This window comes from Schistocerca cancellata, chromosome 3 (genome assembly GCF_023864275.1).
Source record: "Schistocerca cancellata isolate TAMUIC-IGC-003103 chromosome 3, iqSchCanc2.1, whole genome shotgun sequence".
NCBI classification, from domain to species: Eukaryota; Metazoa; Arthropoda; class Insecta; order Orthoptera; family Acrididae; genus Schistocerca; species Schistocerca cancellata.
Window position 1 is genome coordinate 808,155,831 of NC_064628.1, and position 25,211 is coordinate 808,181,041.

General features: G+C 44.3%; 1 protein-coding gene across 4 annotated transcripts in view; it reads left to right on the top strand.

Moving 5' to 3' along the window:
- Positions 1-25,211, top strand: part of LOC126175873 (transmembrane ascorbate-dependent reductase CYB561) — a 299,849-nt gene that overhangs the window by 202,691 nt on the left and 71,947 nt on the right. Inside the window, exon 1 of one of the 4 annotated variants that reach the window (XM_049922897.1) lies at positions 23,563-23,620. The exons of the other annotated variants lie outside the window; for them this stretch is intronic. Within the exon in view, the coding sequence (XP_049778854.1) occupies positions 23,583-23,620 (38 nt within the window). The 5' untranslated portion in view covers positions 23,563-23,582. Of the gene's footprint in view, positions 1-23,562; positions 23,621-25,211 lie in introns of those variants that run through there. 4 annotated transcript variants of the gene reach the window in all.

Consider the following 25,211-nt stretch of genomic DNA (forward strand, 5'->3'; position numbering starts at 1 on the left):
TAATCTTCCTCTATCAAGCGTTTGACGGATGATGAATGCAATGTATTATCAAATTCCAAATGATATTTCTATGTAAGGTAGTTACAATTTAACAAGTTTCAGAGTTTTTACTTTACTTTCAGTGCGAAACCTTGTTTCTTGCGGAATTTCGTGATTCCAGGGCAACGGAACAGACCCAACAGGCTTTCTTGAGTAAATTTGCAAGTAATAAAATAGGTAACATAAATTACCGAATCTTTTGATTACATTGACTTAGAAGCTTAAATTTTGTACACAGCCAAGAGACCATAGACGTTAGCACGTGGCATTGATTTGAACGTGATACGTCGATCTGACCCAGAAAAAAGGGGAGCTTAACAGGCAGACAGACAACAAAGTGATACTGTAGGGGTTCCGTTTTTACAGATTCATGCCTTAAAAATAAACATACAGGGTGTATCAAAGAGAGTCATCCGATTTGGCACGTCTGTATTTCCTAATCTAATAAACATATGCAATGAATTTTGTTTTCTGATGAACGGGAAACTCAGTTTCCTTTCGTACCTTTTCATATGTGCTCAACATGCCCCCCCCCCCCCACCCGAGATGCACCACATATGTCAATGCGGTATTCAAATTATTCCCACACTGCAGCGGGCATGTCTTGAGTTACAGCCTCCACAGCTGCTGTTATGCAATGTCTCAGTTCATTGTTGTTGGTAACGGAGCCTCATAAACAATCTTTCATAAACACCCATAAGAAATTACATACAGTCATGCCGGTGACCTTGGAGGGCAGTAATGTGAGGCTGAATCATTTGGTCCAGTGCGACCGATCCATTTTTTAGTAATACTTTGATTTAAAAATTTCCACACTTCCAGATGCCAGTGGGGCGGTGCCCCATTCTGTTCGTAAATGGAGTCGTTCGAATCCGTCTTCAAGTGTGGGAAAAGAAAGTTCTCAGGCATATCGAGATGTGCTTTATGTAACAGTGCTCTCGGCAAAGAAATATGGAGCATACACCTTTTCCCGTAAAACGGCACAAAACGAGTTTTTGGAGAGCTCCCCTCGTGTTGTGCAACTTAATGTGGTTGTTCCGTACCCCATATTCTCACATCATGACTGTTCACCTTTTCATTTAAATGGAATGTTGCCTCATCACTAAACACTAACGTGGAAGAAAAGTGTCATCCTTCATCTTACCACAAACAAAATTACAAAACTCCACACGTTGTTGTTTGTCACCTTCACGAACAGCTTTGAGTAGCCGAGTTTTGTATGGTTTCATGTATAAACGTAGACGCAACCCACGCCAGACGGACATCGGGGGCATGTTGAGCTGTCGAGCTGCACGGCGAACGGATTTCTGCGGACTCCTTGGGAAACTGTGGCGGATGCGTTCTACGTCTGTGTGTTGTAGACATTAGGGGACAGCCCTGCGATTTGCCTTTACACAAACAACCTGTCTCTCGGAATTGTTGCCAGTCGGTGTAGCCGAGCGGTTCTAAGCGCTTCAGTCTGGAACCGCGCAACCGCTACGGTCGCAGATTCGAATCCTGCCTCGGGCATGGATATGTGTGATGTCCTTAGGTTAGTTAGGTTTAAGCAGTTCTAAGTTCTAGGGGACTGATGACCTCAGATGTTGAGTCCCGTAGTGCTCAGAGACATTTGAACCATTTTTTTTTCTCGTAATTGTTCATGCCATCGTCTAATGTTCTGTGCTGTAGTAGGATCCGCACCATTCCTAGTAAGAAAGTCACGCTGAACAATTATCACTGACCCGCACAGCGCAAGAAGTAGAACACACAACGCTTTCTGTTGTCCCGACACCATTTCACTAGAACTGAAGTGGGCGCACACTGGTGCTACCTAGCGGGAACCATGTAAAACTCGAGAGTTTGCTCTTTTCAATAGTGTGTTGTTCAAGCACATATCTCAAATAAAATAATGGTTATGCTTTTTTTTTTAATCGGGTTTGATGCAGCCTGTATTTCTCTTTTTCTTTTACGGAACTTGCTAGTCGTCCTCAGCTAGTAATGATGTTTCGGCGCTGACAGACAGAACTCTTCGGTAGGTTAATGTTCTCGGGCAACAAAGAAGAACATAACTGCACGCGGGCGTACTTTGTTGTAACTCGGTTCAGCTGAGCAGGAAATGTGAAAAGTGAGACCGCTGGAGTCCAGCGTTACCGGATAGCGCTGGATGGCCGGCTAGCCGCGCCGGCTCGGCTGGCCACGGCCTGCCTGCTAATAGGGACTATTGATATTCAGAGCAGGCTGCTGCAGGCCACCGTCTCCGGGAGCATTTGCTGTGGCGGCGTGGGACGGCGGGAACAGTGGGGGCGCGATCACAGCTGACCTCACGGGCTGTGCAGCACGCATACCGGAACGACGGCCACGCACAGACAGTGTGCGCCCTGGAAATGCACCCACACACCGTCAGTCTGTGCTGTTAGCCGACAAATTCTATATCTATGCAGTTATCTCAGCTGAATCCGTGCAGGCGACATTCAGTTTTGCCCGCAGTTCTTTTCTCAGTTCTGCTGCTGCGTGTAGTGGTTGTGACGATGAAGTGACTGGCTGACAGACAAAAACTGACCTGGCTCTCGCGCACTGAGGAATTATATCTACACTACTGGCCATTAAAATTGCTACACCACGAAGATGGCGTGCTACAGACGCGAAATTTAACCGACGGGAAGAAGATGCTGTCGTATGCAAATGATTAGCTTTTCAGAGCACTCACACAAGGTTGGCGCCGGTGGCGACACCTACAACGTGCTGACATGAGGAAAGTTTCCAACCGATTTCTCATAAAGAAACAGCAGTTGACCGGCGTTGCCTGGTGAAACGTTGTTGTGATGCCTCGTGAAAGGAGGAGAGATGCGTACCATCACGTTTCCGACTTTGATAAAGGTCGGATTGTAGCCTATCGCGATTGCGGTTTATCGTATCGCGACATTGCTGCTCGCGTTGCTCGAGATCCAATGACTGTTAGCAGAATATGGAATCGGTGGGTTCAGGAGGGTAATACGGAACACCGTGCTGGATACCAACGGCCTCCTATCACCAGGAGTCGAGATGACAGGCATCTTATCCGCATGGCTGTAACGGATCGTGCAGCCACGTCTCGATCCCTGAGTCAACAGATGGGGACATTTGCAAGACAACAACCATCTGCACGAACAGTTCGACGAAGTTTGCAGCAGCACGGACTATCAGCTCGGAGACCGTGGTTGCGGTTACCCTTGATGCTGCATCACAGACAGGAGCGCCTGCGATGGTGTACTCAACGACGAACCTGGGTGCACGAATGGCAAAACGTCATTTTTTCGGATGAATCCAGGTTCTGTTTACAGCACCATGATGGTCGCATCCGTGTTTGCCGACATCACGGTGAATGCACATTGGAAGTGTGTATTCGTTATCGCCATACTGGCGTATCACCCGGCGTGATGGTATGGGGTACCATTGGTTACACGTCTCGGTCACCTCTTGTTCGCATTGACGGCACTTTGAACAGTGGACGTTATATTTCAGATGTGTTACGACTCGTAGCTCTGCGCTTCATTCGATCCCTGCGAAACCCTACATTTCAGCAGGATAATGCACGACCGCATGTTGCAGGTCCTGTACGGACCTTTCTGGATACAGAAAATGTTCGACTGCTACCCTGGCCAGCACGTTCTCCACACTCACACCAACTGAAAACGTCTGGTCGATGCTGGCCGAGCAACTAGCTCGTCACAATACGCCAGTCAGTACTCATGATGAACTGTGGTATCGTGTTGAAGCTGCATGGGCAGCTGTACCTGTACACGCCATCCAAGCTCTGTTTCACTCAATGCCCAGGCGTTCAAATCAAATGGTTCAAATGGCTCTGAGCACTATGCGACTTAACTTCTGAGGTCATCAGTCGCCTAGAACTTAGAACTAATTAAACCTAAATAACACACACATCCATGTCCGAGGCAGGATTGGAACCTGCGACCGTAGCGGTCTCGCGGTTCCAAACTGTAGCGCTTAGAACCGCTCGGCCACTCAGGCCGGCAATGCCCAGGCGTATCTAGGCCGTTATTACGTCCAGAGGTGGTTGTTCTGGGTACTGATTTCTGAGGATCTATACACCCAAATTGCGTGATAATGTAATCACATGTCAGTTTTAGTGTAATATATTTGTCCAATGAATACCCGTTTATCATCTGCATTTCTTCTTGGTGTAGTAATTTTAATGGCCAGTAGTGTATAGTGAAAAGATAGACTATTACTTACCGTGAAGATGACACGTTAAGTTGCTGAAGGCTCAACTAAAAGACACTTGCACATTAGCTTTCGGTCAGAGCCTTCGTCAGAACAAGAAACAAATACACATTCATTCTGTTTCTTATTCTTTTTCGGATAGTAAGTGGGAAAGATTTTTTGTGTGATATAATTACATATTAAAAATTTAGGATTTTTCCTTTACTTGTACTGTGAAACGTCGCTTCTTGCCAAACTTTGACTCTAGGTGAACGGGAGGTACCGTATGGGTTTTGATGAGTGAGTTTTCGAGTATCAAAATATGTGACATAAATGGCTGTATCTTTTTATTACACTGAGATGGATGCATAAAATTTTTTAACCACTAAGGGACCATGACCTTAATATTTGACAAAAATTTGCTCTTGATATGTGTGCTGTTACCGAGAAAAAGGTTCGTAAGTCGAACAGATAGACGGACAACAAAGTGATCCTGTAAAGATTCCGTTTCTACAGACTGAGGCACGGAACTTCTAAAAAGGGAGACGCAGTACTTTGTGTCGTTAAAGCTGTGTTGCTTCCTTAATCCTTCCCGAGAATTACCTCGAAGGTTGTTTACGTTCTTCACTGCGCTGTCACGAGCCGCATAGGGCTTGACAAGTTTTTTTTTTCTGTTAAGATAGCCTACCTGTTAGATTTCTTACTACTATTGAATCTGAAGCTCATTCTCTATCGCAAAGTTCAGGAAGATTTGGATAGTTTTCAGTAAATGCCAAAAACCCATTTTTTTCGCGTAGCTCATGATGGCAACAGTTTGAGATTCAGGTGACTGGCAACGAGAAGACTGCGAAACGTGATGTTACTGGAACTGCACAATTTGCTGTCACAAAAGGCCAGTTATCGCTCAGACGAACGACATGGTCGAGGTACGCAGTTTTCAACGATGTTCGTACAGTTCAGTTTGGTCCTCTTCACGAAACAAATGAGGCAAACGCCTGTCACTCTACACGCAATGTGAGGCGCCTACCTTTTTTCGTCTGAAGTAACTTTTGACTCGTGATAGATATCTGCTATCCCCTTTCCATTTAGGCGAATAGTGAGAATTGAAAATTATATCCTGTGTTTCGTCTTACAGTGAGTGAAATGTAACAAAGGGCGGAAACAAAATCTGAAAAATAATGTATTATTTTTATAAGTTCTATGAGCAATAAAGCATTTAAGTGCATTTATAAATTCGTTAGAGTTTATAAAAGGTGTCTTTAAGTAACATAGCACGTAATAACTGATAATACAGCATTCATTTGTTAGATAATGGAAAGCGTATCATGTAATTTTAATGTCTTCATATTCATGGTAACGAAGTGTACAGACGATAATTTTAAAAATGTTGGTAATTCATATCCTGTATGCGAAATAATTTCAGTTTAATCTTGTCACGTTTTCTGTATTCTGTCCTTGCTTGTATATGTCACTGCACGAAGCCATTTGAGTGTGTGTGTGAATTGCTAAGGGAGCAAACTGCTGAGGTCATCAGTCCCTAGATTTACACACTACTTAAACTAACTTACACTAAGAACAACACACACGCCTATGCCCGAGGGAGGACTCGAACCTCCGGCGGGGGCGGCCGCGCAGTCCGTGATGTGGCGCCGCAAACCGCGCGGCCACTCTGCGCTAAGCCATTTGAAATCAACAAAACATTGACCGGTGACTCATGAAACAAAGATTAACACGTTTTCACAACTTCATTAATAAAAGGATACAGTCATTATCTTTGTTTCTTAAGGGAACTGTGGTATTGTTTGAGCCAGAATAGCTGGTAACTATGTATGAGACTTTTATCAGTGATGTAAGTCTCATGCACGTTGTAAAATTACGGCGTCAAATAACATTGAGTTCAGAGACGTTTGTGCCATGTTTATAGTCATTTAAATGAAGAACCACCTGGGACATTTCTTCATCTTTCGTCTAGGGCAGGGCTTCACAACATACGTGTTCGCGGAGCAAGCTGTGAGCAGCAAGGCGCGAGCACGGAGCAGCGTGAGCACGCTACCCCCACTACCGGACCAGAGCGGAGAGTGGGGAAAGTCACGTGGGGCACACAACAGCTGCCGCCAGTCAATGTAAATCCGCGGCCACCTGCAGGGATATCACTCACGAATTATTACTGCGACAAATTAAACAAATAAAGGAGAATGTACACATGTCACATAATTTTATTAGCTTAGTGTATGCCTCTACATTCGCCTTAATTTGTGAACTGTTACACAATAAAAGGTGTCACTGAAGTGTGGGATTCTCGGTTATCTTGTGCTTTTTGCCCTTTACAATTGCGCCTATGTCCGGAGTAATTGTTCATGTTCATTTTAGGCGCAGCGTGCAGTTTAAATTTCGATCAATGCGTTTCTCAGGCGCGTCTTGTTACATTTCATTGCAGAGAACAGTTGTTCACAAACATACGTGGAACCGAACATTGATATTATTGTAGCCGCCAGTTTGTGCAAACGAGGAAGTCTATCCTGAGGGAAGTGTCTGTAGAATTCCAAAATGTTTTTCTTGTTCTGAAATTTGCCTCTGTATTCTCTGTCACACTGCAGGTCAATAATTTCTTGCTGCAGCTCAGGACGAATCTCTTAAATATCGGCTGAATATGGAGAGAACAGATCAAAATTACTGTCTAGTGCTGTCAGATCTTGAAAGCGCTGATCAACTAAACTATGTGAATAACGTTCACAGTCTTTGTGAACATCTTGCATGGATGATAATTTAGGAAAATGAGCTAGGTTTCCTGTTTCCAGCTGACTCACCCAAAGTGTCAATTTTATTTTAAAAGCTCGTATTCGATCTATGAAATGAGTAATTAGCAGATCTTTACCTTGTAGTAGAAGTTCAAAGCATTCAGATGGCTAGTTAAATCTGCTAAGAACACGAGATCACATTCAAACGTGCGCGCACATTTCCCCTCCCTCCCTACTCCTCCCCCTTGCACCTGCTCGCGAGCACGTGCCTGAGTAGACGCGAGTACTCGCGCTCAAAACCGGCCAGTTGTTAAGCCCTGGTCTAGGGTGACGAAACATAAGTTATCGCTGCATAGGTGGAGTAAATTGAATAGAACAGAAAAAGGGTAATATTAGTACTATTTAACGCTGCGGTACGCACTTCTAAGTGTCTAGTGGAGTTCATACGAGAGGTAGTCTCAAGATTTTAATAATCAGCCCTGTACATTATTTTGGGGGATCCTGTATATTAAACTCTTTCAAACTCTCTCTCTCTCTCTCTCTCTTTTTACTTAAAGCAGATAGAAATATTTTTTGTACGTGGTTTGTCAGAAGCCAGTGAAAAATTTAGCTACAGTACCAGTTGTCGCAGGTCTGAAAACGAACGTGGTTATCGTCTGAAGAAAGGATGTGACAAGGTGTTACTTGAAAAAATATACTGTTAGTGAGGTTCGGCGGCGTCGGATAGTTGAATTTGGAACAGCATCAACTTAACGGTTCCCAATTACAAAAATCATTGAGAAGTTTGAATTCGATGGAACGGCGCATGGTGTGAAAAAAAAGATTGAGTGGAATAAAGAGGCTTTCAACAGACAACGAAAGCGTTGATGCAGTGATTCCAGTTTGCACACAATCCGCGAAAAAATCTGCAAGGCAATGTTAGCGTGAGACCGGGATCAGCGAAACCGGTGGTAACAGAATTTTGTGGACACGGAGCTGGGAACCTCAACTTCTGACACCTCTCCATGCTCTGTACGAGAATTACGCTAATAGGTGAACTGAATTTTGTAAGTGGTTAATCTAAATAAGTGAAGAATTAAGTGACCTTTAATGGAACAATGAAAGCTATAATTGCGTGTACTGGGGTAATGAAAATCCATACATTACTAAAGAAAAGGCTGTTGATATACCAGGAGTATGTCTCGTGTGGTCTGTTGTCTAGATGGTTAACCGGCAGCACTTCCCTGAAGAGACTATCAGCGTTGACTCTCACCTAGATACTTTGCACATGATAATTCCATGTTTTAACAATATTGTTGACGAAGATTATTAGTTTCAAAAGGGTGGGGCACCACGTTACTTCTTCGTCACCATCGTTGTTTGGGTGTAAATGGTCCCCAAGTAGCCGAAAATAACCATTTCCAGCCAATGACCGGCTCAGTTGGAGCAGAGGCCCTAGTCCATCCCATGTGTACACAGCCTGCACCCTTATGGAGCCACCAACAGCTTGCACAGTGCCTTGTTGACAACTTGGGTCTATGGCTCTGTGGGATCTGTGCCACACCCGAACCCTACTATCAGCTCTCACCAACTGAAATCGGGACTCATCTCACCAGGCCACGATTTTTCAGTGGTCTTGGGTCCAACCGATACGGTCACGAGCCCAGGAGAGTCGCTGGAAGCGATGTCGTGCTCTTAGCAAAGGCACTCGCTTCGGTCGTCTACTTCCATAGCACATTAACGCCAAATTTCGCTACATTGTCCTGATGGATACGTTCATCGTACGTCCCACACTGACTTCTGCGGTTATTTCACGCAGTACCTCTTGTCTGTTGGCGCCGACAACTCAACGCCAACTTCGCTGTTCTAGGTCGTTAAGTGAAGACCTTCGGCTACAGCGTTGTCCATGATGAGAGGTAATGTCTGAAATTTGGTATACTCGGCTCATTCTTGACACAGTGGATCTCGGAATGTTCACCTCCCTAACTATTTCCGAACTGGAGTGTTGCTTGCGTCTAGCTGCAACTACCATTCCGAGTTCAAAGTGTGTCAGTTCTCGTCGTGCGGCCATAATCACGTCGGAAACCGTTTCACACGAACCACTTGAGTAGAAATGACAGCTCCGTCAATGCACTCCCCTTTTATACATTGTGTGCGCGATACTAAGTGCATATAACTTCCTCATAACTTTTGTCGCTTCAAAAAATGGTTCAAATGGCTCTAATCACTATGGGACTTAACATCTGAGGTCATCAGTCCCGTAGACTTAGAACTCCTTAAACCTAACTACATCTACGTGATTACTCTGCTATTCACAATAAAGTACCTGGCAGAGTGTTCAATGAACCACCTTCAAGCTGTCTCCTACCGTTTCACTCTCGAACGGCACGCGGGAAAACCTTGATTTCTCTTATCGTGATGATCATTTCTCCCTATGTAGGTGGGTGCCAACAGAATGTTTTCGCAATCGGAGGAGAAAACTGGCGATTGAAATTTCATGAGAAGATCCCGTCACAACGAAAAACGCCTTTGTTTTAATGATTGCCACTCCCAATTCACGTGTCATGTCTGTGACACTATCTCCCGTATTTCGCGATAATACAAAACTAGCTGCCCTTTTTTGTACTTTTTCTATGTCATCCATCAGCCCCACCTTATTCGGATCCCACACCGCACAGCAATACTCCATAATACTAACCTAAGGACAACACACACATCTATGTCGGAGGCAGGATTCGAACCTGCGACCGTAGCAGCAGCGCAGTTCCCGACTGGAGCACCTAGAGCCGCTCGGTCACAGCGGCCGGCTTTTGTCACTTCAATGTAATGTACACCTAAATGTATATGACACCAACAATTTTTCATTCGTACCTGCTAAAGAGCTGCTTAATTTCAAAGAATCTGTACATTATTTTGAGGCATCCTGGATTGAGTTAGAGATTTAAGTTCTAGTTTGTTTGTAAGTACAGTTCACGTCTGCAGTCCTGGCACATACTGAAATCCCGGCGGCAAAGTGTAGATGGCGTGCACCCTTTTGTTCTGACTTCACTAACAGCGCGCTACAGTATTGAGGCCTCGGCATTTCAGAGTGCACCAGAACCGCAGACGTTAACTGCACCTGCAAACTAACAAGAAATTAGTTACATAACTTTTTCTTGAGGTAGTAATTAAAACTTGATCATCATCCCTTGTATGTAGATGTAGTAGACCTTTCCCGCAACCATTTCTTCGTACACCTGCTCTAGACTGCACCATCCTGTACAGACTAGCGGAAAAGAGCGCAGTTGGTTTTAATGGGCCGCTTGTGCGGAGCGCGGCGGCATGAGCAAACTTTACAGGTGTGATGCTAACGCGACCAGACAGGCTCTTGTCTGTCGCTCAGACAAAGCCACTGACTGACGCGGCAGCGCCCGCGGCGATGGATCCGCACCTCGTCTGCTACTATAAAAGCGGATTCGCACTTGCCGGAACGTAACCGTCACGTTTTTGAACGCCGACTGTCAGAGGAATTGCTGAGCACTCATACTACACGGTACGTTAATGTCGAAAGAACGCCGTGACGGTACAGCTGGTTCATAAAATACTCACTAGAGGCGCTATTTCGTAGTTCGCGGTAGACAGTCATAAAAAGCCGAAATTCAGTTTAAAGCAGTTTGCACTGATTGCTGTTGCACTTAATGATGAGGAACAGAGAGCAAAAAGAGTCTGGATTAGAAAAATGTAAAAAAAAAATCTAGACTGTGAAGGTGAGCGCCACACGCTTTACAAGATTCTGGAAGCGGAGGTGTCGTCGTTCTGTAAATATTTCAGAATTTCTAAACAACAGTTTTTTAACTGTTAAGCAAGATACAAATAAAAATTACGAAGAGAAACTAAAGATTTAGGTGTCCTATATCACTTAGACAGAAGCTGACGGTTTGCCTACGGTATGTCAAGATGCGTACTTGAACTATGTTTACATATACGAGGGTGAGTCAAATGAAAACCTTAAATAATTTTTTAAATATTATTTATTGTTGCAGAAGTGGTACAAAGCTGTATCACTTTTCAACATAATCTCCCCCACGCTCAATCCAAGCCCTCCAGCGCTTACAAAGTGCGTAAATTACTTTTAAAAAATCTTTAGGTAGTCGGCGCAACCACTCATGCACCGCGTGGCGAACCTCTTCATCAGAACGGAACTTCTTTCTTCCTATTGCGTCTTTGAGCGGTCGAAACATACGGAAATCACTTGGGGACAAGGTCTGGTGAGTATGGTGGATGAGGAGGACACTCAAAATGCAGGTCTGTGATTGTTGCAACTGTTGTACGGGCAGTGTGGGACCTAGAATTGTCTTGTTGCAAAAGGACACCTGCTCACAGCAAACCGCGTCGCTTTGATTTGATTTCAGGCCTCAGATGATTTTTTAGGAGATCTGTGTATGATGCACTGGTGACAGTGGTTCCACTAGGCATGTAATGCTCCAAAATAACGCCTTTTTCGTCTCAAAAGAGAGTCAGCACAACCATCCCTGCTGATGGTTCTGTTCGAAACTTCTTTGGTTTTGGCAATGAGTAATGGCGCCATTCCTTGCTCGCTCTCTTCGTTTCCGGTTGGTAGAAGTGAACCCAGGTTTCGTCCCCAGTAACGATTCTTGCAAGGAAGCCAGCACCTTCTCGTTCAAAGCGCCGAAGTTCTTCACAAGCATCAACACGTCATTCTCTCATTTCAGGAGTCAGCTGCCGTGGCACCCATCTTGCAGACACTTTGTGAAACTGGAGCACATCATGCACAATCTGGTGTGCTGACCCATGACTGATCTGTAAACTTGCTGCAATGTCATTCAGTGTCACTCGGCGGTTTTCCTTCACTATGGCTTCAACTGCTGCAATGTTATGTGGAGTCACAACTCGTTGTGCCTGACCTGGACGAGGAGCATCTTCCACTGAAGTCACAGCATTTGCGAACTTCCTACTCCATTCGTAGACTTGCTGCTGTGACAAACATGAATCACTGTGCTGAACCTTCATTCGTCGATGTATTTCAATAGGTTTCACACCTTCACTACGCAAAAACCGAATAACAGAACACTTCTTCCCTGGTGCAAGTCGCAAGTGGGGCGGCCATCATTATACGGATACTGCGACGGTATGTGTGCATCTGCACTATGCTGCCACCTGCCGGCCATTCTGCACGCTGTTTGAAGCACGCTTACCAACTTATGGGATAATGGCGCGAAATTTCGATTTGTTATTACAAATTTAAGGTTTTCATTTTGACTCACCCTCGTATTTTTGCTACCTGCTGTTCGTCGTTAATTTATTACGAATCTGATTTTAAACTTCTGCATGCCACATCAGCTTTACTCGCGGTTTTTCTTCTCGCTATTCCACTGGAAAAATCTTGAGGATAACACACTGAACAAGATATGTATCGTTTATTTTGCAGTGTACTCCTTCAGTATGTAAAATACATAGTACTTTAAAGTAGTATTGTCTTCCTGTACATATTAAGATCTTTTCTCGATAGCAGTCAGTGGGGAATACTTTCGTATTAGTCCACACTGCGTACTCAATGAGACAGTTGTCAGCCAAGTACGCTACACTATGGCCCATCGAAACATTCTTCCCGAGAAACCTTTGATGACGCTGATGTGACGTGTCGATGACCTTCCTTTGACGGCGTGTGTGAATGCCACAATTTGAGCTACAGAGGAGAATCTACGGCGTAATGGTGACGTAACGTAGAGTGTGAACGCTGCCGTGCGCCGCGTGCTGGTCCATTCTCGATTGCGGCCCCCTCACTCTTCTACTCTGTTCTTCCGTCCTGCACGTTTTCTCCAGCTTCTGTCTCCTAATTTGCGTCCCACGTTAACTCACTTCCTTCGCTATTTGTGATTTGGTAGTTTTCGGTTCTAAACAAGTGCCACCTTTGTAGGATTGAAGTGTTGAAAAAGTCTCTTTCATTGTGTCTTAAGTCGCCTCATTAAAATTCACTTTCCTTTTCAGGATGACGTCGGTAGAATTACTATCTTGTGCAGTGAATGGCAGATTGCATTAACCTCTTCACTTCTCAGATAAAAAGTAACGCTAAATTTTTCTTTTCATATTTTCTAGTGATCTAATGAACGAGCATGACGCAAATGAAATATTTTTTGATGATTCACTAAGGCATAAAAGTAAGCCCACATATGTGGACCTCAGTTACCATGAAAACGTACTAGTCCTTGCTATAAAATTTCTGACAGGTAACATTTTGCTGCTGGCTGTAAATTGATCTTTGCGGTGCGTTTATGATAAGCTTCAAAACAATTATCTTTCACAATACATGAATACACACCACATTTGATACACGTCTCTTATGTGGGAATTGCAGCCGGGTTTGCTGCATTTTGAGGCACTCCTTGCCTCAACAAATTTTGACAGTTGGCCAACATTGTAAGACCTAATTTCTCAAACTTGTTGCAGCACAGTTCTTCGTGGCTTTTTATTCACATTTTCTACGTCGTCTACACCTTCACTGTCAGAGGAATTCACTGTACAAGGACGTCCTCTGGCCCTGGCCACTCTCACGGCAACTTAAAGTGCTTATTGTTTACTAGTCAGTTTCATTAAATTAAACAGAACGATCATAAGTGAAAAACGAGAATTCTTCGCTTTTCAGTGGGATAATTCCGTATTGCTATCATTAAGAGGTGCTTCTAATTTCTCATCCGTTGCTACTTTATACATTGCTGTAGAGTTAAGTAAGCTGTATTTTAGATTCGATTTTCTACCTGTCAGACATTTTGCGTTGTGTGGCAGTTGCTGAATAATTCTTTTGACTCATAACGAACAACTCTCTGAACCACGGAGAGCGGCAGCTGCTGGCCCGTTCCTGCCCGCGCCTCCCGCACTTGGGGCACACGCGAATCCGCCGGTTAATGTGCAGGCGATTACGGCTCGGCTCGGCTGCGCTGATTGGAGCGCCGACCACACCGGCCGTGCCCGGCTTAACTCGCGCCGCTAAACCCCAAACTGCGCGACGCTCCAACTCAACGGCAGGGTCCCTTTCTCCGTCTGCTCATCCAGCCAGTAGCCCTAGTCTGCAGCGGTACTGCCGCTCTAAATGACCTGGTCTTAAATGCTATCCTGGAAAATATCAAAACGTGCGTGTGCGGCGCATCTGAGAAGTTTTAAGCAAGGCGGACGAGGTGGTAGTGTCGGCGACAACATTCCTCTGCAACAGTTAGCACGTAACACTTGCCTAGATAAATGTACAGAGTGAAGAAGAGGGGAGGTAACTGCTGTAATAGAGACACGAAAATTTGTTCAGACGGTGAGTTATACGCTACCTTTCCCAGTGGATATTAGTTGTTTTGTGTTACGAAAAAAAATGGTTCAAATGGCTCTGAGCACTATGGGACTTCACTTCTGAGGTCATCAGTCCCCTAGAACTTAGAACTACTTAAACCTAACCAACCTAAGGACATCACACACATCCATGCCCGATGCAGGATTCGAACCTGCGACCGTAGCGGTCGCGCGGTTCCAGTCTGAAGCGCCTAGAACCGCTCGGCCACCCAGGCGGGCTTTTGTATTACACAATTGCGGTTTTCCATTTGGGTAGTCGTCACTTGATCAGTGTGCTTGCTAACCCTAACAAGAATTTCTTTATCAGTCTCTGGACTGGACTGATCCGGCCTGCCACTGTTCTCTCCCCATTGCCAACCTCTTCACCACAAAGCAGCAACTCAACGTCCTCGGCTATGTATTGTATGCGGAGTGTTTCACGAGTCCTATTGCAGGCTTCTGGGGGTTATAGCAAATAAAGTATTGATAAGAAACACTTTTCCAGAAATGTACCATCTGGATGTAAAATAAGTTTGAAGATTGGATCACTTTCAGATCTCCGTTCCACAGGATACGCAGGCAATGGAGACAACATACTCAACAGGGGCCCAAGGTACGGGCAATGTTTAGTGTGCTCGCTGTTGGGTTCTATTCTACGTGACCAAGTGGAGAGTGCAATATGTCCGTTAAGCACCTCAGTCAACTCCCCTAGCTGCGAACGTACCAGTTTCTCACAGCCGTTCTTGTAGTAGGATGAAAATGATGTACGACGAAAATATAATTACAACACGGACTGAAATGGTTCAAATGGCTCTGAGCACTATGGGACTTTACATCTATGGTCATCAGTCCCCTAGAACTTAGAACTACTTAAACCTAATTAACCTAAGGACATCACACAACACCCAGTCATCACGAGGCAGAGAAAATCCCTGACCCCGCCGGGAATCCAACCCGAACACGGACTGATGACGGCAGTCTCCCCCAGCTTGTGCGCTCAGCGTGGAGTGGAGGTCTGAAAGTGATTCGATCTTAAAATTTGTTTTATATGCAAACGGTACATTTCTGGACATGGGCCGCATGTCGAAACCTTACGGCCTTCGGCAACCACTAGAACCCTGTAAGAGATCTCGTGAAACACCTTGTATATTATGAACTCTACTTTTCCTTCCTACATTTGCTTCTACGGCTTTCTAGTACCATAGAATTTATTCCGTGAAGTCTTAAATGCCATCTTGGCTCTTCTTCCAGTTAGTGTCTGCCACATACTACATTCCGCGCCGATCCTACGAACAACGTCCTCATTTCTTGCCAGAGTAGTTCAATTAATTTTGAGCATCGTTCCGTAATGCCATATCTGCCCGCCCGGTTGGACGTGCGGTCTAACGCACGGCTTTCCGGGCGGGAAGGAGCGCCTGGTCCCCGGCACGAAGCCGCCCGGCGGATTTGTGTCGAGGTCCGGTGAACCGTGAACCGGCCAGTCTGTGGATGGTTTTTAGGCGGTTTTCCATCTGCCTCGGCGAATGCGGGCTGGTTCCCTTTGTTCCGCCTCAGTTACACTATGTCGGCGATTGCTGCGCAATCAAGTTCCCCACGTACGCGTACACCACCATTACTCTACCACGCAAATATAGGGGTTACACTCGTCTGGTGTGAGATATTCCCTGGGGGGTCCACCGGGGGCCGAACTGCACAATAACCCTGGGTTCGGTGTGGGGCGGTGGAGGGATGAAGTGGACTGCGGTAGTCGTCGTGGGGTTGCGGACCACTACGGCTGCGGCGGGGAAGGAGCCTCTCCGCCGTTTCTAGGTCCCCGGTTAACATACAATAAAATATTATACAATGCCATCTCTCTTCCAAGACGCTGTCCACCTACTGGGCCGTTCATACTGAGTGAGGCAGCTCATTGGTCAGCACACTGCACTCGTAGCAGGGAGGACGCTAGTTCAGATCCCCGTCTGACATCCAGATTCATGTTTCCCGTGATTTCCCTAAATAGCTTGAGGCAAATGCCGAAACTGTTCCAATGAAAACGACACGGCTGGTTTCCTTCGCTAATTCGATGTTGCGCTCCTTCTCTAGTAATCTTCTCGTCGACGAGAGGTTTAAACCATGTTCCTTCTTTTTAGGGCAGTTTATGCGCAAGGTTCATCACGCCAATGTGATGTTTCACTGTTCTGTCTTTGGGGGGAACCGATAAATTTAATAATTAAAGAGAATTTGGAACTCTGGATGAGATTATCGAGATTGCTTACCTGCCTTTTTACAGGACTAAAAGCAAAATCGTGCAATACACCTTAGATTCCACTAGTCCCATACTCTGTTACATAAAACGGTGGCTGAGCCAACCTTTCATTCATAGACGGAGATTCTTCCGTGGCTGTTTTCAAAATTCAGTTATTACATAGACAGAAATTTTCTGCTGTTTTTGAGGAATTTACGCTGTATTGGTTCTGTGTGTCGATCTCATTAACAACGCAGAGGCATCGAAAAAGTTAAATTTCCCACTATATCTGCTCCGCTGGAGGTGTTGCTACCGTATCATGAGAGACACTCTGTGGAGTCCAGTAGTAGTAGTGAGAAGTTCAAGATTTGAATCTGTGCGAGAATCGTGTTTGCGTAGTCCTCTACTCCCATGTGCAAGTTTATGGTTTTAACTTGTCCTACGTAGAATCTTCTTTATTTGTATTTTTTTTTCCACTCTAGACTTGACTTTCTTTTCTGACACGATATTCTGCTGCCGCAATGCCGGAAATAATTCACGTTGGAACACAGGGAACGGATGAGATTTATCTTTCTTTAAGCTGCATTCTATATGTGAGAAATCAATCGAATCTTTTATCATTGAGAAATAAAACAGCACTGAGAAACCACTTAGTTTGACCGGTAAACCAGATAATCGGTGGCTGAAGCAGCGAAAGCCTTGTGTCTAGTGCACCATAGGCCTAGTGCTGTTAAAAGCGCTACGGAATGCTAAACGCTGTGCATTGCACAATAACATTTTTGGAAAAAAAGCTATAAGAATGGTGGCTATGTTTTCCGGTCAGCAGTGTTTCTTCCCGCACATTTATCGTATACAGAGTGTCTATTACATTCGCTAGCGTTTCAACATCGGCGCCCACACTGCATTCTTGCGGTAAGATAGGAACGGTGCCAAGCTAGCTTCTTCGCCGTTTAGTAAACAGTGAATGCGAAATGACAGTGGAGCTACAGAAGGTCAGAGCTGCTGCGTATTAGCTATCTTGTCGAAAATAGACATTATGAGAGACGTGGCTGTAGCAGAATTATAAGAATTGTAACCTAAATACAGCAACCAGCCATGTTGTTGTTGTTGTTGTGGTCTACAACAACTAGCCATTATTATGGTATAAAAGTTATTTACATTTAACCGTTACTGGTTTCGGATTTTAAAAAATCCATTGTGCGATGGCTCTTCCAAACTTTAATATTGGGGACTCGCTTTATGGTCGTTAATTGTTTGGTGCTGCGGTGCATGTTGATGAACGATGCGTTCGGCGAATATTTCTATTGTACTTTTTTAATAAATTTCCCTGTGTTACGCACACACTATGTATGAGCTGTATAATTCAGAAATAAGTGTTCATTCTGAATAACTTTTTTAATAAATTTCCCTGTGTTACGCACACACTATGTATGAGCTGTATAATTCAGAAATAAGTGTTCATTCTGAAAAGATACTATACAATACATACAACATTCACAAAACGTGGCCCCGTCTCACATGGGTAAAATAAGCGTTATCAAAATTGGATGCTCTGTGGATTTCCTTGGAGAAATAAATATAGGAAATATGATTAATGTTTTAACAGAACAAGAGGTTGCTAGTTTTTCGCACATTGGAGCTTTTTGAGTCTAAGGTTGAAATTACGGTCGTGTCAATGTTTCTAGAACTGACAGAGATGATTGATGTAAGTGCTCATTCAGATCTGAAATAAGTTAATGTGTGTTGTGAAAATAATTTCTGTTAGCTAATATCTTCCTTATTTGAAAAGCCGAGAAATAATTTCTTCGGCTCTGACACCGTTTTCAGTGAATGATGGAATATTTCGAGCCAGAGAAAAATTTCTTGGGAACTGTGAAGACAATACACAGTAAATAGGTTTCGATGGAACAGAACTGGCAGCATTGTGGTGAAACGTTGTTGGCGAGTATACATTACTGTCGGAAATACGTAATAATTCTGACTCCATTCGTCATAACTTAAATATGTGAGTGGAGTTTTCACCTATGATAGACCTAACAATGCGAGCAAAAGTGAGGAACTGAATAAACTTGCTGGATGACTTACGATTTCCACTGGCCGAGACCAAACCGAACATAAAAGATAGTGTTTGGAATGTGTTTGTGCCGGCTGAGTGGCCGTGCGGTTCTAGGCGCTACAGTCCGGAACCGAGCGACCGCTACGGTCGCAGGTTCGAATCCTGCCTCGGGCATGGATGTGTGTGATGTCCTTAGGTTAGTTAGGTTTAATTAGTTCTAAGTTCTAGGCGACTGTGATGACCTCAGAAGTTAAGTCGCATAGTGCTCAGAGCCATTTTTGAATGCGGTTGTAGAAACTGACGGATGAACATTATGTGAAGAAGAACGACAGATCTAGGCTGTGTAAAGAGATAGCAGAAAAATTTACAGATGGTATTCCAACTGTGCATCAAAGTGCTACAAAATCTAGGTTCCAAAATTTGAAACTAAGCTACAGAATGTAAATTCTTAATTTTTAGTTGATTTATAATTACTGAAAGCATTTTAAATCCATCTTTGAAACTACAGGAAATGCATTTTTTTTTCACCAAACCAATTTCGTTTTATTGAAATAAAACAGCATTGGTCTGGCTTGAAGAATGCACTGTCCAATCACGTTGTTACCACTTGTCAAAAGCCTGAACAATCACCTCTCGGAGCACGGACCGTTGCGATATGTGAAGGATGGGAGTCAGTGAGGCTCTGAAAGGTACCGACAGGGATGTGGGGCCGAGCCGACTCCACTGCCACGGCCAACAGTGCTACGTTCCTCGGTTGAGTATCCATGGCGGGAACAGCCCGGTCGAGGTAGTTCCACAAATTCGCGACTGGGCTTAACTCCGGGGAGTTTGGTGGCCAGGGAGGTGCAGTAAACTCGTCATGATGCTCTTCGAACCATCCACGTACGCTGAGAGCTATGTGACACACAGCCTGCTAGTAGGTGCTATAGGTGCCGACGAAAAATAACTGCAAGTAGGGGCGGACAAAGTCCCAAGGATAGATATGACAAAGTCCCGAGGATAGATACGTACTTGTGCCTTCCTGAGTGACGTGGTCACCCAGGGAGTGCCCTCCGTCCTGGACCATTCCGACGATTGTCAAAAATGGTTAAAATGGCTCTGAGCACTATGGGACTTAACATCTGAGGTCATCAGTCCCCTAGAACTTAGGGCTACCTAAACCTAACTAACCTAAGGACATCACACACATCCATGCCCGAGGCAGGATTCGAGCCTGCGACCGTAGCGGTCATGCGGTTCCAGACTGAAGCGACTAGAACCGCTCGGCCACACCGGCAGGCGACGATTGTCATATGGTGTTTGCTGTCAAGACGTTTCACATCTTTATGCAAACGGCCATCTGTCCGATGGAGCATAAAACGTGATTCGTCTGAAAAGGCCACCTGTCGCCACTCGGTGAACGTCCTGTCGGATTCTGTCTCGCGTCAAATTCCAGCCTTCCTCACTGATGAGCAGCAGTCAGCATGGGTGCATGAACCAGACACTTGCCGCGGAAGCCCTTACGCAGCGACGTTCGCTGAACGGTTGTTGAGGGCAGACTTCTAACAGTACCACCACTTGCAACGTAGGTTAGAAATCAGATTAATAATGTTGCTCACGCAGCATATGTTCGCTTTATCGGGCAACAACAAAGTTGTTGACTGTGGACGGTTATCGTCAGAATGGAAATAATGAAGTCACTGTAAAAAAGTCATTAATTTTGGCACTTATCTTGAATAAATTCCCACGTAGATTTCGGCGAAGTTGTTATGGCTCATCTTGTTGATTCTAGGGTGATTCCACTTCGACTACTAGAAGGTCCATATCTGTATTTTATCAATATTTGAAGACCTAACAAATGGGTTTTTCAGGAAATTCTTAATGATCAAACAATCCCAGATCAGAACAATGGTATGGTAGAGGTAATTTTTGACTTGGTGTTCACGATCCACATTTTTATTAAACTTCTTGTAAATTCACATATACTTCTTAATTGTCACATCATCAAGAAAACAGTTTTGTATCAATCTTCATATATTTAATTTCCACTTTAACCAAACACAAGACTGGACTGTTCTTTTACAAAGCGAAATAACAACTTCTGAAAAGTGAAACAAAGACTGCCGTGTACGCATTCGCGCCAAAACGGTTACAAGTAAGTCAAAGTATATGACAGTCTCACAGAAATGAATACACACAAGAACCATATCACTGTAATATATCGATACATCGGAGTACCTATAAATTAATAAAAGCAAATGTGAATAATGTCACAAAAATATGTCTGTTACTTCGCAGAAAAGTAGTACGATATTACTGGTATCGAGAACTGGGATTGGAGTGCCGTAATGGTGACGTAAAGAAAGAACCATTACACACTGTTGGTAGCCCCCTTGGTTTACCTGGGCGGTCAGTTGTTACTGTTGTCCGTCTGTTCGCCCGAACACATCTCCACAGGCGTCATTCACCCCTGTCATCTGTGGCCCGTGGTTCACCACAGTTGCCTTGGCGCCGCTTCTGATAGCTCCCTTTTGCCATGCACTTTATTCTTGAACCTCGGCAGCACGCGAACAGTTTAAAAACTTTACTATTTCGGAAGTACCTCCATCCTTGGCCCCAATACCAATGATACTGCCTTTTTCGATGTCAGATAAATCGCTGTGCTTCCGAAGTACGACGACTGCGGTGTTTTCAGCGTCCCCCACGATACGATTCATATACCCTCCACTGCTGATGCTGCGACCTGTCGTCAGTCGGTAGTTATTGCACGTTTACGTCAGGCATTTGTGGTGGTGTCCGTCTACTTAGCTGAGTGGTAACGCGGTTGCCTATCACGGGCAGCGGGCCTGGGTACGATTCCTGGCCGGGTTGCAGATTTTTTCCGCTCGTGGATTGAGTGTTGTGTTATCATCATCATCATCATCATCGTCTCATCACCGACACACACATCGCCCATTTTGGCGTCCCCTGAAATAAGACTTGCAACCCAGCGGTCGAACTTCCCTGCCGCGCGGGATTAGCCGAGCGGTCAGGGCGCTGCAGTCATGGACTGTGCGGCTGATCCCGGCGGAGGTTCGAGTGCTCCCTCGGGCATGTGTGTGTGTGTGTGTGTGTGTGTGTGTGTGTGTGTGTGTGTGTGTGTGTGTGTGTGTGTGTGTGTGTGTGTTTGTCCTTAGGATAATTTATGTTAAATAGTGTGTAGGCTTAGGGACTGATGACCTTAGCAGTTAAGTCCCATAAGATTTCACACACATTCGAACATTTTTTTGAACTTCCCCGGATGGGGCCTTCCGGCCATGAGTGCCACACGATCATTTCATTTCATAGGCGGTAGTCACGTTAATGTGACTGGATCGTGTATTTACAATTTCCTTTCCTTTCTAGATCTACAAGCAGTTCGTCACGAAAGATGTTCATGTTACTAACAGTGTTTTGTGTTCGATATGTGCTTACGTTAGGAAACGCCGCCTGCCTGCATGATTTTGATGTTTTCCCTCGTCCTGCGCTGTTGTTTCCACATCAAGAAATGTATAATTCTGCAAAGCAAAACAACTGTGCCAAACCGTGGGATACCTCAAAAACGTCCAAGCAGACAGCGTTTCCTAATATGAGCGGAAATCGGACATATAATATCGTAAGCGAAATAAACATTTTTTGGAACGAAGCCTTTTTAGGCCTAGAAAGTAAGCATTTCGTTACAAACACTGACGATTTTTTTATTTCAAGTCGTTTGAAGACAAAAATACGCATTTTTGTAGCTGGAAAGACAGATTTAAAACATTTGCAATAAATTAAGAAGAAAATAGCTTAGAAATGTGCAAGTCTGTGCAAAGCAGCGGAAAAAGGGGCGGAATAAATTGTATAAACCAACACTGTTGTGAGTGCCAATAAAAAGTTGCTTACACTAGGTTCATTACTGAATTACCTATAACTATGTAACATCCATTATTTTACACGAATTGCTCCTCCTGTAATCTACAAAAGGTTAACAGCGCTCTCTTCCTGAGATATGGAACTTTCACAATACTCAGAGGAAATGCTCACGATTCTGAACAGGATTCAGATGACTGGATTTGTGAGTACGTAGTACAAATCGCCGGATACTACCAGAATTTTCTGGGTTCTATCATCCTTACTAATTCCTTGTCGACGTTATGGAAATGTGTGTTTGGTATCGTACACAGATGGATGCCACACCAAAGTTGGCAACGCATATTGATATCGCAAACGTTAGAGCAACGACGAATCGCAGGGCGTGCTTCTGAAGAACAGTGACCTCGTCTCAGCACTGCAGTGTCTTCATACAGACGTCAATATAGAGCCGATCTAGGAAGAGCTCTGCCCAGTTCGAGATCTCAGCCACAACAATCAACACCATAGCCTAGGGTCAACGAGTAGTTAAAGTTTCGGATGAACTTGTACTGTTTTTCGTATTGAACATTGTATGGCAAGAAAACTGCTTGTTAATTAATGCACCAAGTCATGCTTTACTAGTTAATGACAGTTGTAAATTAACAAGTACTCCTGGGCAAAGAGGAGTGTCGAAGTTAAGTAAATCTTTACGTTTATATAGTAAGGTGAACTAATATTTCACGCTTTCTAGTTTGATGAACGTTCTTCCATAGAAATGAAAAAACACTGTTGTGGCCGGACGAAAGTAGTTTCGCCTAGTCAGAACAGCCTCAAAATCCAAAAATGCACTGCAAAAAAAAGCCTTAAAATAATATTGAGTATCCACCGTCGTGCTGGGTCCGCGGATAAATGGCGAAACTCCGCTGATTTTCGCCACGTACGAAGGGACCCGGTGTTTGGGCAGATCTAAGTTACAAGACCACACCGGTGGGGCCTGCACGTTAGTGGAAAACGAGAGGCCTGAATCGTCAGGCCGAATCCGTCGAAAATATCTGCAGAACTGACCTACAGTTCTGGCCCGTCGCAGGAATCCGCTCGCGTGTGGGCAAGCTATTAGACTACACTGGTGAGGCAGAGGTACTGATTTGCCGCCTGTCGGCGTTATCGGGCGATAACAGCGCCGCCCGGCCTTAGGCAGTGCGTTCGGAACTAGCGCCGTTGCAACATGCCTACGCAGATGCACTACACGTCTGTGCGAGAGTCGTTAGTCATTTCCTGTTCTACACCCAGAGACTGCTGTCCGCTCCATTTTACATAGCTGTGCTGCAGTTTCGTTGACGGTCGGTTGCTACCCAAAGGGCCTCATCATACGCAATGCCAGCTTATTCCGGCTGTAACTGTATTCACTATATTCGACGTCGATGAAGTTACAAAAGGTCGGGACGATGCTTCTGCCAGCCTGTCTGCAGATTTAAAGCGACCTGACTGTGAAACGTTGCTAAACTACGTAGCCACGTTCGTCATAATAGAGAAAAATCTCGCTAAACGTAGGCGATACAAGTAAGATTTTCTTATTGAATTTCTTGTCGCGAAGTTAATAATTGAATACTTGTGCTTCAAAATGAAAGACAGAACACGTCATGGAAGATCTACTTTCTCAGTGTATGTGCACGCACTGCGAATCTCTAAACGTCGTAGTAATGTAGCAGGTGCAGCAAATATTTTAGACACCTTGTACTTTTATTCGTCTTATTCTCCGTTTCCGTGTGAGACATTTCATGTGTCTCAAATGCGAACTTCATCGATCGCAATAACATTTCCGTTAGTTTTGTTGTTGTTCGATCTTCCTATAACTGCCCGTGTTCTTTGCTGTTAGTATCAAACACATGTTTACGAATATATACTTCGCCCGGTCGCCAAGAAACACGTGGGCGTACAAAATGAATGAAGACTAAGAAAACAGTGTTTATCCTCGAACCTAAACATTTTTTTTCTGAATTGTTTTTTAAAATTTGTAACTAGTTATCCATAATACTTAAAGCACTAGCTTGGAAAATTTTGCATGATGAGAGAATATTTAAAGATTGGCTTTGCTAAAGGTTTTTGATTTTTTAAGTTAAACAGTATAAAGTTCTGCCTAATTTGTCATATACTTCTATTGTGGTTTACAAATAAATAAAAAACGTGTAGGTTTCTTCCGCAAAACTGGAAGCGCTGTAGCAGATTCCGTAACTGTTAATTAAGCTCATTTTTACACAGCTACCAAGCAGTCCTAAACTTCAAGTATGAGACATACGGGATGAGCAAAATATAACTTACTTCGCGGTGCGCTTCTAAAACTTTTTTTATTGCGCGTAACTTTTAGAAACTACTTGTACTACATACGTTAGCCAAATGTTCTTATGTCTTCTTCGGCAAAATAGCCCCGTCTAGAAGGTCTGTTTCCTCAGCTAAGCTTTTGTCACTGACAAGTGTGTTGGAGAGACGGACAGGAAACCGAATAATCGGATACATCAGCTACGGTTATCTGCAGTTTGTCATGTGCTTATGATAAGAGCTTCCTTGTATACATTGTTATCTCATCTCATACAGTCTGCAGACGAGAACGGCGGAAACTCTTCTCAGAGCTTATCCTGTAACAAAACAGACCAAAATAAAATTCGGACTTCAAAGGGAGTATGGGTAAAATGGTTTCGTTGCCCCATTTGAGAGGGCCATTTACTCATCGAAAAGCGTGGAAGTAATTTTTTCATTAGTATGGAGCTGAAGCATCATTCCATCTTATCGACTAAAAAAGTGAAATACTCCCACAACGAATCTATAGTCGCCTCTTCAACGGGCTGCGGTTGAAGGA